The 20,272-nt window shown below is 51.4% G+C and overlaps 1 protein-coding gene across 2 annotated transcripts in view; it reads right to left on the bottom strand.

Annotated features, from left to right (window-relative positions):
• GRIN2A (glutamate ionotropic receptor NMDA type subunit 2A) overlaps positions 1–20,272 on the bottom strand; it is a 63,874-nt gene that overhangs the window by 12,779 nt on the left and 30,823 nt on the right. For both annotated transcript variants that reach the window (XM_060684071.2, XM_060684070.2), the window contains 3 exons: positions 8,769–9,361; positions 2,863–2,977; positions 203–408 (listed from right to left, as the gene is read on the bottom strand). In XM_060684071.2, the coding sequence (XP_060540054.2) occupies positions 203–408; positions 2,863–2,977; positions 8,769–9,361 (914 nt within the window). The remainder of the gene's footprint in view (positions 1–202; positions 409–2,862; positions 2,978–8,768; positions 9,362–20,272) is intronic.

The raw sequence follows: 20,272 nt of genomic DNA on the forward strand, positions 1-20,272 counted from the left end.
CCTTGGAAGGCGCCTTCCCCTTGCAAGGGGGTTAGGGGGCCCCCCAGCGGGAGGGCAGGACACCCCCACATCCAAATAAAGGGCAAAGGGGCGGATGCGCAACCAGGGCCCCCACCTCAAGACCCTCCCAGACCTTCGCAGCTCTTGGGGAAACGGAGGGGAGGGCTGGGGTTCAGGAAGGGCGAGAGACCCCTGGGCTTACTTGATGACGACAAATTTCCGGCAGGGCACCGTGTTCTTCACACAGGTCTCCGTCAAGGGGTCCATGTCCTCCACGATGACGAAGGGCGCCTCCTCCAGGGTGACGATGCTGAGGTGGTTGTGGTCCGGGTCGCTGTCGTTGAAAGAGTTGAACCGGGGCCAGACCGAGTATTTGTGGGTCAGCGTCTGGTTCTCCCATTCGCCCACCTGAGGAGCCAAGACAGGCAGGTGGGCGCAGGTGAGTGGCAGCCCCACTTCCAGGGAGAAGAATGGAAGGGGGGGGAGGGCGGAAGGTCCCTTAGGATCCTGGGATGGTTTGTCCCTGGGCTTTGTTTAAGGTCAGATCCTTGCAGTTGGTGCTTTGCATGAACAGGAAGACATTTTCAAACTCTTTTTTTTTTTTTTGCAAGGAAGAAGCCTGAAGAGTTTGTGCTGCCTTGCAGGGTTTCCAGGGTTGGTGCTGGCTCTACTAACCGTCTGTCCACAGATTCATTTCCTCGTTTCTTATACTCCCCTCTTGAGTCACTTCTAGGTCAGTCGGGTCTATTCGGCCAGGCTGTGCCCCCCCCGACCCCCTTTCCTGCCCCCCCACCACCACTTCAACTCAATAGCGCCAAGAACTGCCATTCCTCTGAATTAATGCGCTCTGACTTTCGGCTGCTCTGATGGAAACTCTTGACATTCACCCCAGGCCCAAATGGCCCTTCAGTGGGGCGAGAAGCCCTGGCGAAGTTGGGCAAAGAGCCCCTGGAGGAGAAGGGGAGAAAGGGATGGAAATGACCCTGCCTGCTCCCCTCCTCTCCCCCCCACTCCTGTTTTCGGAGACAAATTCAGATCACGGCGCAGGCAGCCAGGTTTACAGGGAGGAATTCTCTGAGACACAGAAGGGCTCACATATCGACCAGGAATTCTTGCTGGAGTCACAGGCACCATCCAGATGTCAAAGGATTTCTCCAGGACAAAATGCTCTCGGCTTTAAATCCAGTAACCTCAGACTACAATTGGAGTCTGTTTGCTTGACTGCCCAGCCAGAAACTCTCACCCAGATGGACCCTTCAGGGCTCCCGTTTGCAGTGTTCAAGTAGGCACACACACACACACACACACACACACACACACACACACGAGACAACACCATCCGTTCAGGAACAGATGCCTGAAATGGATTGGGGCTACAGCAGGAGGCAAAAGGTTGCACACACACACCCAAACACACACACACACACCCAGAGCCTTCCCTGCTATGGACCTTCAGAATAATCCAACACACATCCAGCCACACTTCAAACAGCCAGGTAACATTTCCACCAGCCCCGGCATTAAAATAATTACTAATCATAATTAAATGGCAATGTTTAGTCAATGCACTGTTTTAATAGGGAAAAAACGCTGGACAACGTCTTCCCCTATTAAACCACATGAGCCATTTATTTCAATTATTTTTCGGTGAAGGTACACGATAGCTACAAACGGCTGCTTCCTGCTGCGGAAAGACCATGGGGGGGAGGGGTGTTCTTTAAAAATGATCTTTGCAAATATTTTATCTATATGTAAGTGTGTGGGTTTTTTTTTTTTTTTTTTTACTGTGCACCCTTGTTCTGCTCCACTGGGAGAAAATCAGGTGAAGTCCTCAGAAAGTAAGAAGGGGGCAGAGGGTGGAGGGAAGGGCCTTGCAGGACGGAAGGAAGAACAGCCTCTACGGTCAGAGAAGGGGGATCTGAGTCCAGGCCACGAAAGCAACGTGAGCAAATATCTCGGACAAGGCCCTCCTTCATTCACGTGAAGAAAAAGGCAGGCAGGGGGAGGCGCATTCAGCGATGTAAGATTTTCTTACTATAGCTTTACAATAAGAGTAGCACTGAGCCACATAGTGTTGGTTCTTAGCCTGGTCTACCATGTAGGCCTGGCGTTACTTTACACCAGACCAGGTATTCCTCACTTACACAGGAAAGCCCCAATTTCAAGACACTTTCAGTTTGAAAACTTTGCAAATCGAAAGATGAAAAAGCCTAAACAGAGCCTGCTTTTCCCCACCTGTCGCCTATCTAGTTAAACTGATTCTGCAGCTGCATCCAGGAACTAAGCCTGCATCGATCGGCACCCCTTTTTTAAACTATTTTTGGGGGTTAGGGCCAGCCTCCCTAAACCACTCCAGCCCCACCTCATCTGATTAGTCAAGATTTCTCCCAGGTGGGAGGCAGGGGAAGCTTTGGACCCTCTGAGCTCTTTGAAAACAAGGGTCTCCAAGTTGCAGGCCAAGCCCACCTGCCAGCACTGCACCAGGGGGCTTCAGGCGCCCTGTGGAAAGCTGGTCGGTTGGAGATCTCGCTCTCCATGTGTCAGCACTGCGGACTCTGCCTCCCAGCAGCTCTGCGGGATCACAGATTCTGGAACGTTTCCTGCCTGAGACTCTTGGGGGTCCATTCTGGGCCTCCTTGGCTGTCCAAAGGGAGGGTCTGCCTCTCCCAAGAAGAAGGTATAACGCCACCTTTTAATCAAAGCCTTTGCCCCACCAACAGTCCCTGGGAGGGGAAAGGCACACCTGAACAAACTCTGAAGGCGGCTGCACTCACAGACACCCCCCCCTCGTTGCCCGAGTGGAAGTGCTGGCTTTGCAAAACAAGCCCCTCCTCTCTCTGCTGGCCCAGCCCTCCCGGTTACCTTCTCCCAGGCCCGGCTCTCGTTTAGGACGGTGACCACGAGCCGCGGCTGGGCTTGGTAGCCATCTGTGGTGAAGGATAAGTCTCTGCCTTTCCAAGTCACGTTCATCATAAACCTTGAAAGAAAGGAAATGTTCAAAGAGAAATTAATGAGCTGTCCAGCAGTTAATGAGCAAGCTAATTCAGTCACTGGATTAACTCCGATGAAACATATGCTATAAATCCTCCCTTTGTTGCGAAGAACCCATTTTTAGGAGCTGGGATCCAATCCATCCCACGCATGCCTGGCCATGAGTCCCATTAAGAGAGTGGCCTTTGCTTCCTATCCAAGGGTGGACCTAGAAGGGACTGGCAAGGGGGAACCGATGCCAGGAAGGAGCTGGGAGGAAGAGGCGCCAACTTGAGATGCCCAGGAAGGAAAGGCCGCTCAATCCTCTGCACTCGTCCTTAGGCGACCAGTCGTTCTGCCCTGTTTATCCCTTCACTGTTTGGGCATCTTTAAGGCTGGAGTCCTTAAGGGGCATCAGATTCCTTGGGCCAATATCCCAAGGAACTCCAGACCCAGATCTTCTGTCCAACCTGCAGCATTTCCAGGTAGGGCTGGCAAACGGACGTCTGCTTTTAAATGGACTTTTAAGGCTGCCTTCAAAACACATCCTTTACACAGGAACACAAAATCTACTGGGACCCAGTGGGCAGCTGTCTTGGCCTGGGGCTGCTGAGGGCTGCAGTGGAGGAAGTTGCGGAGAGAGTTGGACACACAGACCCGGTCAGCCTAACTCAGAGAGGGACATCAGATAGGGGGAAGGAATGGGTTTTAAAAAAAAAAAAACCACTCGCCTTGCTCATAAATGCAATTATTAGAAGGGGGTTTATTTCGGAGGCGGTTGGGCAACGCAAGGGGGCCACCTTGTGGCCAGCTGTGAAAATAGTGGGGGAAATGGGACCTCTCCAGCCCGGCCAGTTCGGTGGCTGGAAAGCAGCCAGGAGCCCGTCCGGCTTGAGCCCTCCCTGGAGAGCAGAGAGGGACGCTTGCACACTCGGTCCAATTCGAGGGTCCGTTCTGGCTTGCAGATGTGCGGGGACCCCCTCTGCCACGAAACCGGTGAAAAATTATTGTCCCGAGGGATAAAATACGCAACAAGGCAAAACAAGGACAGGGATAATGTGGGAATGAGGCCGTTTTAGTGAAACCTTTGGGAGTAACAACCGGAAAGCACCGCGCTGGCAGGGCAGTCAACGCAATACTACAGCTGCCTGTGTGTGCGATATACTCCGGTGCAGAGCACAACGACCACACTCACAAACATTGCAACGGCAGTTAAAAAGCAAGTAAAAAAATACTACGCGGAAACAACTTCCTTGCGCTGGAGGGGCACAACGCTTGAGGTGCTGAACGTCGTCTCAGAGGAATTCCACCACTCCCCACCCTCCTGAAACCCGCAGGGGGATGGCAACGGGCAGAGGGAGGCTGGGCCAAGAGAAACATCCCGTAAACTGGCCTTGCCTGACTGCCTGATGCCATCTTGGTCACAGGCCCCAGAAGTGGCAACCGATGCAGAATGCAGCAGACGAGGCTGGCAAGCAGCCTAAAAGCAGGCGGATCCCACAACGCCTGCCTCAAAAGGTCTGCAGTGGGTCTTGCACCTGCCTCACACCTGCAAGGGGCCCTCTGCTGCTTTGCTCCCAGGACCACAAATACACACACACACACACACACACACACACACACACTCCACAGGAGCTGCCTGCTCCTCCCCCCCCCCCCCCCCCCCCGCTCTGCAAAGAGGCATCAGGCCTTTAACCCTCAATTGGTTTCAATCATCAGTTTAATTCACGCTTTTAACTTCTCACCATTTCGTTACATCCGGAGCACTTGCTGAGTGGAAAGGGAGGGGAGACACAACTGAGCCGGAGGAAGCAACGAGTCTAACCCAGAGACGGGGGCATCCACGCTCCACACCACCCTCCGTTCAGGAATGCACAAGAAAGAGGAATTATGGAAAGCTCTGTCAATGGCATTAATATTTCTGGGTTCTACCCTTGGTGCAGGACGTCTTCAACCAGCCCTGCCTGTTCTGGTCCAAAATTTCCTCCTCTTCATAATGGGGGGAAAAGACCCAACCAACACCTTACTTGCAAACCACTAAACCTCCTCTTGGAGCCCAGCCAAAACCCTGAAGCCGGACAGCTGGGAGAAGGAAAGGCCTCTGGCTGTTAAGCTGGCACAGTCACCGGTGTTTTGGTGGTGGTGGGACTCTGGCGGCTGCAGCTGCTTTGCTCAAGGTCTAAGTAGGGATCTCCCTCCTCTGCCCAAGGCTGCCCTGGGCCCAACGCCACCTGGAATAGACCAACCCCTTCCCAGGGTTGCTGCAGATGCCCAGCTGGTTTCTCATAAGGGGCCATCGGATGCCTTTGGAAGAGGCCCAGTCATCTCCCTCTCAGGTTTCACCCCTGCCCACTCGGGGAGAGTTTGTCCCTTCCGCTGGAAGACAGATACAGCTCTCATGACCAACAGGCAGCAAAGCAGACACGCTTCCACCAAGCAAGTTCATGACTGGGAAGAAGATGAAGTCCCAGCACCCATTTCTGTTCCAGCCAAAAGGAAGGGGGGGATGAACTGGGAAGGAAGGCCAAGCAACTGGCCTCACTCTCTTTATTCACCACCTATCTGGCCTAAATTCCACACACGCACACACACACCCATTACAATGCTCTCTAATTGTACATCAGTCCTTTCAACCCTCCAGGCCTCAGCTCAGCCTTCTCATCAAGGAAACGAACTACAGCTTCCCCTTCTCCAGGGAACGGCTGAGAGCTCCTTTGCCATAACGGAGGGCTTCAACTTAGAATGTCAGTTTGGTCCACTTCTGATATGCAGCCTTGTTGGCATCCGCTTCTTGGCTCTTCGATCAGCGGAATGCTACTCATGTCAGATTAAATCAATGCAAGGGATATCTAGGCCAAGAGTCATGAGGAAGGAGCGTTCTTGAGCAACACTCGAGAATTGGGTGTCTAAGGAGGAGTCCCTGGTTCCAGCTTTAAAATCTCAGGCAGGAGGAAGCAGGATCTTCCAGTCATGTGATTATCACACTCTTTGCCCTTCCACCCGTCTTGGAAACAGAAAGACAACACAGGCTCAGACAGACAGATAGACAGATCCTTTGAGATGGATGGGGGACACCAGAAAATCCCAACAGGTTAGAGCAGGAAATTGGAAAACTCTAGTTTTCTGCAGCAAACTGTTTCCATGCTGTTCCTAACACCTGAGCTCCACTCAAGAGAAACCTTTTTTAAACAAAATAACACAAAAGAAACTTCTGTTGTTGGTCCCTCCAATGGGAGAACTCGCCACAGCCAACTCACTGCAGGACAACTCGCCACAGAGCAATTTAACAATTCAATTTAATTATTTAAAATAAATTTAAAATTATTTTAATTTGTGTCATTCACATTTCATTCGGTCCCTCTTTTTGCATCCTTTCTTTAATGACCCGATTCCACCATTTCTTTGATATTAGTGTTAACTCTTGTCCCGTGGTGAGTTGGCCATGGCAAGTTGACATGCTCTACGCTGTAAGACTCAACCACCTTCCCCCCTCTCCATCTCTCCTGGTCCCTCAAAGGCTCTTCCCCTTCCATTTTTCTGCCCTTAATTCACAACTTCCTCCCCTTCCAAATTGCTTTCCCATAAAGTCTTTGGAAGCTCCCAGGTAATTTAGGGCTCAGAAGCTTGTGCCTTAAGCCCGTAGCCAAGCGAGAAGGGAGCAGGGAAGTCAATCCAGCCCCATCCTGGCTGTTGCTTCTGGGCTTGCTGCCTGCCTTCCTCGGCTGCAGGGGGATGTGCAAACAGGATCGTGTTCCATTTGAAGGAGGCGTTTTGTGTGTAAGGGCCGTGCAGGCTGGCAACAGTTAACAAAGGCAGCCGCATCACAGGAATGACAAGCACACACAACTCCAGCGTCTCTCTCTCTCTCTCTCTCTCTCTTGCAAGGCCATGGCTTCAATGGGCACAGGAAGCAAAGAGGAAAAATGCTGCATTGACAGCAGCGAGAACAGGATGGGGGGAGGGCTCAGGGGGACATGGTGGCCCTGGGCTTTTCAGAACCCGGAAAAGGCCCTCTTCACCGGGATTGGGATGCCTACGGACATCACCCAAGTCTGTACGCATTTGCCTGCAGGCCTTCACACTGCAAAAGTAAAGTTTTGGGTGGGGGTGGGGGACAAGGCAAGACAGCCACGTGGCTCAGAGGGCCACGGCCATCGGGAAGGGTGGAGGAGTTGGTCAAGGAGCTTCATTCGTGGCTTAGGCGGTGGCTCCCGAAGGAGAAACTGCAGCTGCGTCAGGAGATTCGGCTGCTGCCTGCAGCACCAAGGACAGCTGCCCGTTGATCTGCTTCCTTCCTTGGTGGCTGCTAACCAGGGCTGGAGGAGACCTCAGGAAGCAGCCCGACTGGGCAGGATTGTGGCCTTGGGATCAGGACGGTGTCAGCAACCGGTTGGGAGTCCAGCCAGTGATTTGGTGCCCCCCTCCCCATCCTTAGAACAGAAGGATGTGGCAACAGAAGCAAATCCCAGCTTCCTGAGGGAGGCTGGAGAGCAGCATTTGGCTCAATGCTTTCGTGGAGGGTGGGAGCCACCACACGGGGGGAAAGAGTCTTAAAGTGAATCTCTAGCCTTCTGGCTGCAAAACTATCAGTGCCAGTCCATGGGTGATTGTATCCAGATTCATGATTTGTGTTGCCCAAAGCGGACAACATTTGGGAAAAGTGTGATCAATATCCGGCACTCTGCAGAGATGAAGGCGAGAGGCTGCTGAGAGGTGCCCCCTGGGAAAAGGGGAGAGGGATTTGGGGGGGATCGGTATCTGCAGTAGCACAGATGCCACGAACGCAGCCGCTCGCCAAACCATTATTCCTCCGTGCTTATTTCATATCTGCAGAGATGGGCCACTTCTGGGCTTCATCGACAACCCCATACATCAAGAGGGGGAAAAGCCACTGGCCATTAAAGAAGGAAACCTACAACTAAAGGCAGCCCTGCCCCCTAGTAGTAAGGACTGTTTTTCAAACCTGCCTCTTATTTGTATTCAGGTTACAACAGCCAAGGTTGGAGGCTGTATCTCCAGGATTCCTGCGGAATGGTTTCTGAATATTAAACTGACCCTTCTCGGATCTCGGCCCTCCCCTTCTTAAAGCCACCCTCCTTCCAAGGTCACTTGTCCTTGCTCCTCCACTGAGGCAGCCTGGCCAAGGAGCTCTGGGCTCTGGCACCTACTTGCGTTGCTTAATGTTCTCAGCCTGGAGCCGCTGGTAAAGACAGCGAAGGAGCCTGGGGAGGGTTTAGGGCACGAGCACTGACCGAGACCAACGGGCCACCCCCAGAAAGACAGCCTGTGCTGACTGGGACAGAGGGCAAAGGTCAGTTCAGAGCCATTTATCCAAGGGTGGCCACCCGTTCTGCATCCAGTGACATCACCAGCTCCTCCTGGCTCAAGGCCTTACGAATGGAATCTGGCTTTTCAGCCACGTGCAGATGAGACAAGCAGCCTGAATTTCCTCTGCTGGCCAGCCTCGGATGAGCTCCATGTCCTTGCATAGAAGGAGCTGCCTGCAGCCACCCCGGCTCCCTTGAACCAGCGGTCACAACCCACCAGATTCTTCAGGATGTTTCCTGGCTAAATTAACCAGCCTAATTGGGTTAGTTCCCTGCCTCCCTGCCCCAGCCAACATCAGACCGCCTGACCTACAAGGCCACCGGAGGCAACTGCTGAGGGCTTCGGCCTTCTACAAACGCTTCCCTGCATGGACGAAGGATGCCCTTAGTCGACACAGACAAGCATCGCTCAACCTCTCAAAAACCGATGGTTTTATTTCCCAGGGCTTTAGGGAACAAAAGAAGCCTTACTTGTGAAGCATGTGAGATGGCCGTTCACTGTACTCCGACTGCCCGTAGCAACTGGTCTTGGCCTCGGGGAGGAAGGAATATTTCTCCAGCATGGTTGCAGCGGCCGTTGTAATAATCCCAAGGCCGTCCCGGATCCGAGCGTCCAAACTGTAGTCCCACCCATCATAGGCCACTGAAATCAGCCCTGCTGGAAAATTGTCAGGTGGGATTTCTATGTCCCCACGGACCAAGCTGGGGACGATCCAGAAAAAGTCATAGCCTGTCAAGCCCAAGGACCGGGCTTCCTCCAAGATGTAGGTGGCCTCGTCCGTGGAGCAATAGAGCAGGATGACCGAAGAGTGGATCTTCTTCAGCTGAATTGTGGACTTGGCATCTCCGATGGCCGCGTCGAGGGTCACCACGTTTTGCATGTCCCAGCCCACAAAACTGTTCTCCACGGTGTACTTGACGAAGCTAATGAAGTCCCGGTAGCCAGGGAAAATGCTGGTCACCACGGAGAATATGTGCCAGTCGTAGTACTGCATGAACTTCAGCATGATGATGGCCTCCTGTTGGATGGACGCCCCAAACTGGAAAAAGGTCGACATCTCATCCTGCAAAGGGCAAGAGAGAAAAGGAAGGGTGGCTTCGTGTTAGGCCGGAGAAGAAGTGGGGCTCCCTCACGGTCCCTCTGCTCCTTCCAGGATTAAAATCAGCAAGGGGAGAACTTTCATTTGAGGGGCTCCTGGCTTGCGACCCTGAAAGCGGCTTCTTCCCATGTACTCCCCTGCGCCCTGTGGCCTGGCACTCTCTCTTGGGTCACCCACGTCCACTGGCTCATCCCTCCACCTCTACTCAAGAGTGTGTCTTCCCAGCTACGATTTCTGGTGAGTGAAACTGCCTTGCAGCTTCTACTGTAGTGGAGAAGATTTGTAGCTCAGGGTTGAAACGAGGGCTCCTTGGTGCTCTCTGAGCTTGCTTCTTTTCTTGCAGACGTTTCGTGACCCAACTAGGGAATGTCATCAGTGCTACCGATAGTAGTCACTACCAGCACTGATGATGTTACCTAGTTAGGGTCATGAAACATCTGCAAGAAAAGAAGCAAGCTCAGAGAGCACCAGGGACCCTTCTACTCTCTCTGCCTCAACGGCCGGTTCCCACGTGCCCATCACTGCTGGATTAACTCCACACAAAGATGATTTCGCTCTCATCTCAAGGAAAAAGCAAACGCATCCAAACTGTTAGTCATCAAGCCTAATTATGCATACAGAGAAATTTTCAAAAACTACGCGAAGCCATTCCCTCGGTTGTTCATAACTGTATCTGTGCCAGCTCAAGCTCTGCAGAATCTGGTGGGCAAATGGGATGAATCCACAAACCAGCAGAGGCCCCGATCTCCTGGTTGACCTTCCCCATCCATCATACCCTGAAAAGGCCCTTCACCACAACTGCCCTCATGGGCTTCCATTACTGCACATTTCATGGGTGGAACGAGAAACCCACCTTCGTTTAACCAACGCCTCTGCCATTTCTGCCCCAATTTACAACAATAAGAGCCGCTTCCACAGCGGGCAATTCATCTTCTCCAAACAACCTAACCCCTAAATAAGTCATCCCTGTCTTGCTAAGCAACACCGTGTCCAAATCACCACAAACGGCCTGAGAACAGATTGTGGGGCAATCATGCAGACAACCGTCAAAAAGAGGAATTTGCTGCAGCGAGGGGAGATGAGGGAATTAGATCTTCAGAGTTGTGATTAATCCCAGAGGCCTCCAAGGTAGGGCAGGGTTGGCAGGCCGTATTCCTGAGAAAGGGAAACTGAGGCTCAGATGGCCATTTGCAAACCCACCTGGTGAAGGCAGAGGGGAGATCACACAGCAAGTGTTTCCACCTGTTCCCAGGTAAGCTGAGCAGCTATCTTCAGTGTACTTACCTGCAAGTACCCTGTTTTCTCCAAAATAAGGCATCCCCTGATAATAAGCCCAATTGGGTTTTTGAGCGCATGGCAATAAGGCCAAGCGCTTATTTCAGGGTTCAAAAAATATTAGACAGGGTCTTATTTTTGGGGAAACACGGTATCACTCCACAAGGTCATTGAAAGGAAACTAGGCCACCTCCCAATACCCCTTTGTCCTCTTATCATATCACAGCCTTCTCCAATCTGGTGGACCTTTGCCACCGGTGGAAATTCTGGGGACTCCTGTCCAAAATCCCAGAGGCAGGACTCCATGCCCGAGCAAGAATCAGACAATCAGAAAAAGAACCTCTTCACCTTGCTTGTTCAGACTGGGAGGAGACTCAGCAGAGAACGGGGGTCCTACTGTCTATGGCCCACCTCGGCACCTCTGAAGATCCACTCAACCCCCCATCATGGCTAACGACCAGTGGCCTAAAGACTGGAGCTCCATCTCGCAACCAGAGCCACCCATGAACAGCCTCAAGCAGAAGCTTCGTTGCTAGTCCTCCAGGTTACAAGATTCTCGCCAGACTGCCTGCCTGCCCGCCCCTGGGAGCGGTCAGAGAAGGCTGCAGGGATTCTGGGGAGAGACCAGTCTGGTGCCGCTTACTGCAGTGCAAGGACTCTATTCTCGGCCTCCCTCCAGTCTGTGTGAATGTGAGATTCTACCACACTTCTGAGCGATGATCCCATGTGTGACCTCTTGGCTGGAGCAAAGGCACATGAGCTGGACACGAAGGAAACTCAGGCTGGTCCAGTTCCCTCCGGACTACTCTGGACACACCGTCCTCCAAGCAGTCATGTTTGCACTGCCAGCAGCCGAAAGCAAGGATTAGAGGAAAGCCAAGTGGCTGCAAGATGTGGAGGGGGTGGGGGAGGGGGAGAAATGCTGTTCTCAGCAGAGAAGGAGGAGGACATCACCCAACCCTCGAAAGCCATTAATACGTCCATTAATAAGCCCTGACGCCACTGAGGTGGTTTTATTGGACGTGCAGCGCTAACCCTGAAAATGGAATGGTTCTGGCTTCTGCACATGAAGCTCATGAAAGAAGCGCCTTTCCCCGGAACACAATACGAGAGCAGCACAGCCCCCCTCCCCCCCCCACCCAAATAAATTAGCTTTTCCTTCTTTTCCTCTTTTCCAGCAGGTGTGCATTAAGCTTTAATTGGCCCTCGCCTTCAGGGTTTTCTGTTCTGGAACCTCCTTTACAACTCACAGGACAGAAACGGCAGTGGCCAGTGGGGAGAAAGGCGGCTCCTGAGCTCCCCCCTTTGAAGGACCAGAAAGGCAGAGATGGGAGGGGGGGCAACTCAATGGAGCAAACAGGGGGTGATTATTATTGTTGTTATTGTTATTGTTGTTATGATTATTTATTTGTCAAGTACGTATTATATAACACATCTAAGTATAAGCATGAATTGAATACATAAAATGAATACCAATAAAGGGAACATTAGGACAGGGATGGTAGGCCCGCTGGGGCTCTTATGCTCTTATTAGGAGGGGGCAAAGGCGTTAAGAGCTAGGTTCCCGAAGCCGAGATGCAAAAGCAGGAAGCCTCAGGAGGGCAAGAGATCATTCTGGCATTCACACAACACTCTTGGCCAACGTGGCTTGAAATGGACCCTTCTTCTTCTCTTGAATCGGAGGCACCTGCAGAGTTTGGGGCTTTGCTTGCAGCTGGCTGGGGAACGGGTGTCCTGGGGACAGGCTCCAGGAATGCAGAGCGGAGAAGCATCCGCAGGCCAAGCAAGAGAGGCAGCAGGGAGAGAGAAGGCTGCTGTGGGGTGGCCACAATCGTAGTTATTTGTGTTGCGGGGCAAGTGAATCCCTAACCAGACTCCAGCAACATTGGCACCCTCTCCTGCCAGGGCAGCTGGAGACCTAGTGGTCCAACCAGCATTCCTTGCCAAGGCCTACTGGAAGCTAATGTTCAGCTGATGTTCAAGGCCTACTGGAAGCTGATGAACACCTAACCCCAGCTCCTCCCTGCCTTCCAGTACAAGCCAGCATGCAAAGGGTGTCCCCTAGGCTGCAGTTCCAGCTTCCTGAGGGTTGAATACCAATCACTGGAGACCAAGCCCTTGAACTCAGGGATGTCCATCCTTGGCAACTTTGGACTTCAACTTCCAGAATCCCCCAGCCAGGCATAACCCTTGAGCCCCATGCAGCTCCCTCTGGCCCCCATGGAGGGCCTTGGAATAGGAACCTGCATTGGGGAGCCCGTCCCTAGAGATCCTCCTGAGTAAATCCTATGACTACTGGATATCACTGAGGGCCACCAGGCCAAATCCCAGCTGAGGGGGCCTTCCCTGGCAACTCAACTGGGTCCCAGGAAGCCCAGATCAGCCTCTCCCAACTAATCGATTCTTGCAGATTTATCCTTTGATTTAAAAAAAGCTTGCAGGGTGGAACAATGTGAAAGAGAAACGAGGGTGTTGGTGGTTGCACGGAAACAGAGAGAGTCTGGATTGCAGCTTCCCTCTTGGAGATCTTGGCCCCCTGCAGACGCCAGGGGGTGTTTCCGTCCACGGACCCTTCCTCCAGGTCCCTGCCTTGACAAAACCCAAGGTGTTCCTGGCAGGTCCAACCTTACCGTGCAATTGATGTGTTTCTAAGAATTCTGCAGAACTGGGAGATGTAATTTCCTCTGGCTGCTGATGAGTAGGCAGATGGCACTCTCCCCCGAATTCCCCTTGGAGAAAACTTTGATTACTATTTCACTGCTTTCTGCCTACTCTCCCTTCCAAACAATGGATGGGCTTGTCTCCTCTGGAAAGCCAAGCAGACTAATTACAGGCAGCCAAAGAAATTAACCAAACTGGGGAGCCACTGAGTCAACAGGCAGGGGACTTTCCAGAAATGTGGTTGGTTTTTCTCTTCCACAGGCCCATCCTTGCTTGGCTGCACTGCACAAGAACTGGGCCGCCCAGAGGCATTTCTTCTCCTGAGGCCCTCTGCCTGCATGCCATCCGGAGCTTTTGGGTCAGAACAGGAAAGGGGCTGTAGGGACTGGCCTAGTGTGGAGGTTCCATCGAGCACCTCTGAGATGTGTTGGGCTCACCTCTTCCAGAACCCTCAGCTGGATAGAGAGGAGGGTAATAGAGGGGCAGAGAGAGAGAGATGACCATGGAGATGATGAAGATGGAAATATATATATGGAAACTTTTGCTTGGAAGGCAGAACACAAACCCTTCCAGTTTTCCACTCCTTCATTTTCTGGAGGTGGGCTAAGATTCTCCATCTCCAAGTACTTGGTGGGAAGGGGAGTCTGTCTCTCCTTCCTCCACTGGCTGCAGAGCTGCAAGTTCCGTAGCTCAGGGATCTCCAGACAGGGCAACTTTCAGACTTGTGGACCTCGACTCCCAGAATCCCCCAGCCAGCCATGCGGTAGATCCTTAAAGTGCGAACACAGCCATACTGGCTAGGGAATTCTGGGAATTGAAGTCCACGGGTCTTAAAGTTGCCAAGTTTGGAGACCCCTGATCTAGCCTGTTGGTGGCTCCCTCGTGCCCACCGCTTCTCTTCCAAGCACCAGGACATCTGGGTGTGAGAAATGTTACACAGCACTTCTACTGAACGCAGCAACGGCGAGGAAGCCTCCGCCCTAGGAGTAGCATCCCTGGGCCAGGTCCTTGGAGATCAAGATTCAAAGCCCGGATTCTCATATTTTGTGGGATCTGACGCACAAGGAGAGGCAATCTCTGGGGCCCCATCAAGGGAGATGCTCTAAACAGGAAAATAGGGCGCAGCCTGGAAATCAAAACTCTCTCAGATATTGAAGAGATGAGCCCAGCCCTCTTTCAAAAGCAGAATGAAAACACTTTGCCCTCAAAAGAATCGTTCTTGCAGATTCAGCTCCTCGTGGAAGGAGCACCACACTTCCCATACCTAATTGCGCTCGGCTGGGTTTCAGAGGCTTTCATCTTAGATTTGCTCAGTTTGATGTGGACTCATGCGCCAGGCAGAATTCGGAAGTCATGCCACGCTTGTTAAGCGAGAGCAGGAGTGAAGGAAAGCACCGAAACTCTTCCAGTTGCATAAGCCTCACCGCAAGACGTCCGGCTACCTGATTTACAGATCGCAGAATGAAAGGCCTTCAATCATTTTCAGTGACGTGGGGGGGGGAATCCAGGGGGAGGGGGGAACGGGGAGGCAGAGGACACCAGCGGCACTGAAACCAAACGGGTGGGGGGGGTGTGGCTGGGATGGGTTTGGTTTTGAGGTCACCTCAAGTGCACGTCTGACGAAAGCCAGGAGGCTCCTGAGGGATCAGGAGGGTCTCTGGAGAGATGCAGCCACTCCACAGCCTGGACTCGGGATGGGTCTGGGGGCAGGAAAGCCAAACCCTTTGGAGAGGAAGTGCCCTGGACGCTGAGGAACGGAAGGAGAAACTGGCAGGAGAAGCCCACCTGAGCTTCTCCCCCAGGAGCCAGCCTACCTTGTCAGGACCCACAAAGCTAGAAGAATCAACGCTCAGACTTTGTGCTTCTGAAGCAAACCCTCCAGCTTTAGCCGTTGAGCCCTCAGGCGCTGAAGCCGAGCAGGGCTGCCTCCTACAGCTCAGGGGTTTCGCCTTGCCGAGGAGACAGACACTCTGGGGCCAGCACAGCTGACTGGGCCCAGAGCGAGAGGGGGCCCAGTAGGCAGGAGCTGCTCTAGTGCTTTCCATCCAGAGGGGCATCCCTGCCTTGTTTCTTTGGTCTCAAAAGTGAACGGCTCCACGTAGCCCCCCTCCCCTCCCCCAATCAGCCTCCCTTTGTTCTAATTTGCACAGAAAAGCCTTCCAAGCAGCTACCCCGAAGCACCCCAGGCACCCTCTCCTTAGTCAGGGAACGTGGAAGGGAAACATTAATTCCGATAGGTTAACATCTAAACACGAGTAATTAACAAAGGGACTTTTAAAAGAAGGAATTAAGTTCATTCCGCCTGAATTTCAAGTCTGTCCCCCCGTCCCTCCCGGCTCACTTTTACTTTTCAGCTGCCTACAAAGTTGGTTTACCTGCTCCCTCAATGAAGTGCAACTCACAGAGGGTGGGTGTGTTTAAAGTTGTCTGCATTCATCAGATTTGTTTGGAAACAAACATTTCGTTCTCACATGATCGTCTCAGGTGTTGCTGCTCACTGCATTTTCTTCCCACTTGTGCAGCAATCTGTTTTATTTTCTTCCCACCTTGCAACCAGCCCCAGCTGATCCAGCTCCCCAAATGCCCCCACCGTGGATGCCCACTCAGAAAAGGCCAGGGATTCCCTTCCACTCCTCTGCGGTTCACAAAAGAGGCAACCAAGCCAGAGATGTTCTTCACACAGTTAAGGACTTCTTCTATGGGCGCAGCTTCAGGGTGGCCAGTGAGAGTTTTTAGGATGGCTCCTTGCCAGTTTGGGGAGGGGAGGGCAGGTCCCAGGAGGGCCTCCCTCTCTTTGTCTCCTCCCCCAGGAAGGAACCAAAGCCACAGAACGTCTGGGAAGGTTTGCCCTCCCTCCTCAGAGCCCAGCAACAGCTGGCAGGGGAAGAAAAAAAGATCACTCAACCACAGCCCAAGGTAAAGGATGTGGATGGGGCAACCCTGCAGATTTTTTGGCAATTCTGTGAAAACCAAGCCTTCTTCCACTTCTATTTTTTTTCCAACTTTTCATCTACTGACCTGGTTTCCTGATAGATCCCAACTCAGCCTGTCTATACTTAGCTTTGTAGCCCAGACAAGGTGGCTTAAGTCTTGGCCACTTGCTGCTTCTTAAATAAGCCCACCTGTTAGGATCCGATCCCTGCTGCACTTCAGACATCTTCGGTCACCAAGAAGGTAAGGAGGCAAAGGTTTTAGGGAATGGGGAATCTCTCTCTTGCCACTGGTTGGGCTCCAGAGCAACAAGTCGGAAGGAACATGGAGTGAGAGGCCGCACGGCGCTCTTGGCCAGCTCAAGGGCAGCTTCCTGTGCAGGCAGCCCCAGGATGACCTTCCTCTCAGTCCAGAAAGCCAAGAACAGTCTTGAGGGAAGCCAAGCCGTTCTTGGAGGGGGGTCCCATATGTAGGCAGAAGACCAGGGGGCTGATGGGAGTCCAGCCCAGTGGGACCTTCGCCCCTCTTTTCTGCTGGTGCAGCTTTTCCTTGTAGCCAATATCTGGCTGCTCAACTGAAGGGTTTGCTCACTTGCAATTTCCTTCTTTTACAGGTGATCCTCGCCTTACGATCATAATTGAGCCCAAAATTTCTGTTGCTAAGTGACTTTTGTCCCATTTTACGACTTTTAGAGACACGGGCACACCTTGTGGTAAAATACGGGCAGAATCTGTGCAGCCAACAAAATGTTTGTGGAGAGATAAGGAGGAGGGAAGTGAAGGGATTCAGCTGGATTTGCACTGATCTGCTCATTTCCACAGGCTCACATTTCAGAACTATTTACGAGAGGTTTACGGTGAAAAGAAAAACAGGTGAGATACTGCGAGATACACTCTGGCTCTATTCAAACCTGCGCTGTGAAAATCTTTGCTTTGCATAAGATTCCCCAGAACTACCCAACATCCAGTTAGCCCTGTGGAGGCTACACACTCAGTTTGCTTATCTCTTGCAAAGAAAGCACCATGAAATGGGGAGTAAAATATGATTACAAAATTAATAAACCTTGATATTAGTTGGCAATGGAAGCAAAGGGAGAGGAGCCTCTATGGAACAAGGAGATGAGAAAAGCCACTGTTCAGAAGTGGTTCTGAGCAGAGCAGGAGCCTCATTTGGAGACCAGAGTCTTTAGGCGTGATGAAAATACAAAAACAGACAGAAGGCCACGGCCTGCTTGCACCTCGGCCTGCAATACAATTGTGCATTCTTTGGGCAGGAAAAATGCAAAACTCCTCTTCAAGACGGAAGAAAAGCAAGTAGCAAAATATGAAATAAGATGCAAAGGTGAATGCTCTTAAATCAATCAACTAACCAATCTCTCTCTCTCTCTCTCTCTGTCTATCTATGGGGATATATAATAATAACCAATTTTTTTCTGTTTTGGAAAAACATTACATAGTATACTACATTTAAGGGGGAAAAGCTAGTGATATTTTATTTAATTGGCAGCCAGGAAAGTGTTAGTTTTCCAGCCGAGTTTCTCCCCAGGCCTTGTCCCTGCGCTCAGCATCTTTAGCCCATTGAGAGCTCTGGATACACAAGCATACTCATGATCTCTCCACACCCCCAAGGGAATTAAGCTAAACAAATGTTTCGCATGTATTCCAGAGAGGATCTCCCTGCACAGAGAGAACGCTGGAGATTTGAAATGGATTCCCACCCACCCACCCACCCACCCACCACCTGCCTGCCTGCCTGTCTGCCTTTGGTCTCCAAGTCGATTCAGTGCTTTTCAGAGCAGTCCAGACCACCTCCCTCTAAGGCAGCACTGACCCCTGCCAACCCAACCCAAGTCGCTGGACCAGATCCTGGGTTGGACACACCAAGACTCCTGATGGGAAGATCACCAGGGAGGGAGGGAGGGAGGGAAGAAGGAAAAAAGGAAGGAAGGAAGGAAGGAAGGAAGGAAGGAAGGAAGGAAGGAAGGAAGGAAGACTCTGCATTTTGCTGCCTCTGTTAATTTTTCTTTTTTTCCTCCACTGCTGCTGCTGCTCCTCCTCCTCCTCCCTCCATTTATGGTTGTTAATGTGTATTAACCTCCAGATGATCTACTGAACGAAGCAAAAATTAAATCTTGGGAGTGTCTTGGGAGAATCTGCTTAGAGGCAAGTCTCTTATGCTACAGCAGAAATTAAGAGGGACCCGATGAAGTGGGGAGGTCACCACCTGGCCAGCCACATCCACATCCAGGAAAGCTATTTTAAAAAAGAAAGAAAAAACATCTCCCCACTAATCAATTCAGAAAATCCCTGAAGTACGAGGAAGGAAAAACAGAAGGCCATTTTGAAGGAGGAGCAAACTTGGGGGAAAAGGGAAGCCTAGATCCATCACAACCTTCGCTGGATCTTACCTAGAGTTAACTACAAGCAAACAGCAGGACAACAATTCCATGATCCAAGCCAGAAAGGGGGAGGGGCGTTCCATTCCTTTGTGGAAGCAGCTTGAGATACCCCCCTACCTTTCCCTGGGTCTCCCCTAATTCTGCTACCTTCTGTCTTTTCTGCACCAGGGTTTCTCAACCTCTGCGACTTTAAGATAGGTGGACCAACTCCCAGAATCCCCCAGCCAGCAAAGCTTCTGGGAATTGAAACCAGAAAGGCTGGAGGGAAATCCAGAAGAGGCGGGCAAAGTTCCCTCCCCTCCAAGAATCTGGTCTGAAGCCCTCCGACAGGAGATTTCAAAGCCCACCCGCTGAGATGTACATGATTATTTTAATCTGGAATCCAGATATTAAACCAGCATCAGAAGCTCAACTTTGCAAAGTCTCATTTCAGATGGTGCAAGTTCAGAAGGGACGTGATCAGAGTCTGTGGAGTAGGAAAGTCGCTCTGCTTTTGAGATGGGTAGAGCGACTCCCGGCATGCTGGCTGGGGCATGCTGGGAGTTGAAGTCCACACATCTTAGCCAGGGCCAGTATGAGAAAAGTTGTGTTAGATTTTCTCTTCAGTTTGTTTTTACAATCCATTGCGCCAAAGAGCTAATTAAGACTCTTCTCCATCTCCACTTAAATACTATCTAAAGACCAAGCAGATAAAAACTCAGAGCCAATTCAAAGGGTTGTTTCTGTGCACGCTTGTCACTAATTTGTGGCAAGCAGCCAGAGAGAAACTGTAGAGCAATTCTAAAGAATTAAAAAGGCCATTTAGCACAATATTAATCTATATGCAGACAGAGAGTTTATCAAGGCAGAAGCTCTGTGTGTGTGTGTGGATAGGGAGTGTAACGGACATGGGGGAACCAAGTCTCATTTTTATCCCTTGCACGGAAATGCACATTATTTCCGCCAATAGCTTTGCTATTTGCATCTGGCTAATACATCAGACGTATGTTGACTTTTGCTATTTGCTGACTAAAAGCAACTTTGGAGAAACGGATGCTACCGAACTGTTTATTCTGCCTCCATGTCATTCATCAATCAACTGGTATTTCCAGAAGATGTTTGCCACTTCCTCAGCTCTGTTGCTCCTCAGAGGGAACTTGGTTTTTTTTTTAAATGTAAATGGCAGGAAAAAAGGATCTAAACCAATGGATTTACACTGAAAATTGGGAGATGGGTGGAGGGAGGGAGGGAGGGATTATGAAAGGAGATGGGAGGGAGGGAGGGAGGGAGGGAAGGAAGGAAGGTTCTTTTTTTATGTCCTGCAAATAAAGCCTCCTTCCCCAGATCAAAGCAATTTTCAAAGTCAAGTCAAGCTAATAAGAAAGGAGAACTGACACAACCTTTCCTCACACGTCTCAGCTGCACAGACACAGATGGACGCCTCAACCGAACTCTGGTGCCCTCAGACAAAGGTTGGAGGCCAAGTGAATTGGGGGGAGGGGGGAGGAAGAGCCATTCCAGCCGGCAAGCCAGAATCAAACTGTTCTTTAAAACATTGTGCTGAGATCAAGCAGGTCAGTTTATCCCAGGCAGCACTGCTGGAGGAGCTGCCAAGATTAGCAAACTCAACT

This window comes from Pantherophis guttatus, chromosome 14, assembly GCF_059756535.1.
Source record: "Pantherophis guttatus breed Tessera chromosome 14, ASM5975653v1, whole genome shotgun sequence".
Classification (NCBI taxonomy): domain Eukaryota; kingdom Metazoa; phylum Chordata; class Lepidosauria; order Squamata; family Colubridae; genus Pantherophis; species Pantherophis guttatus.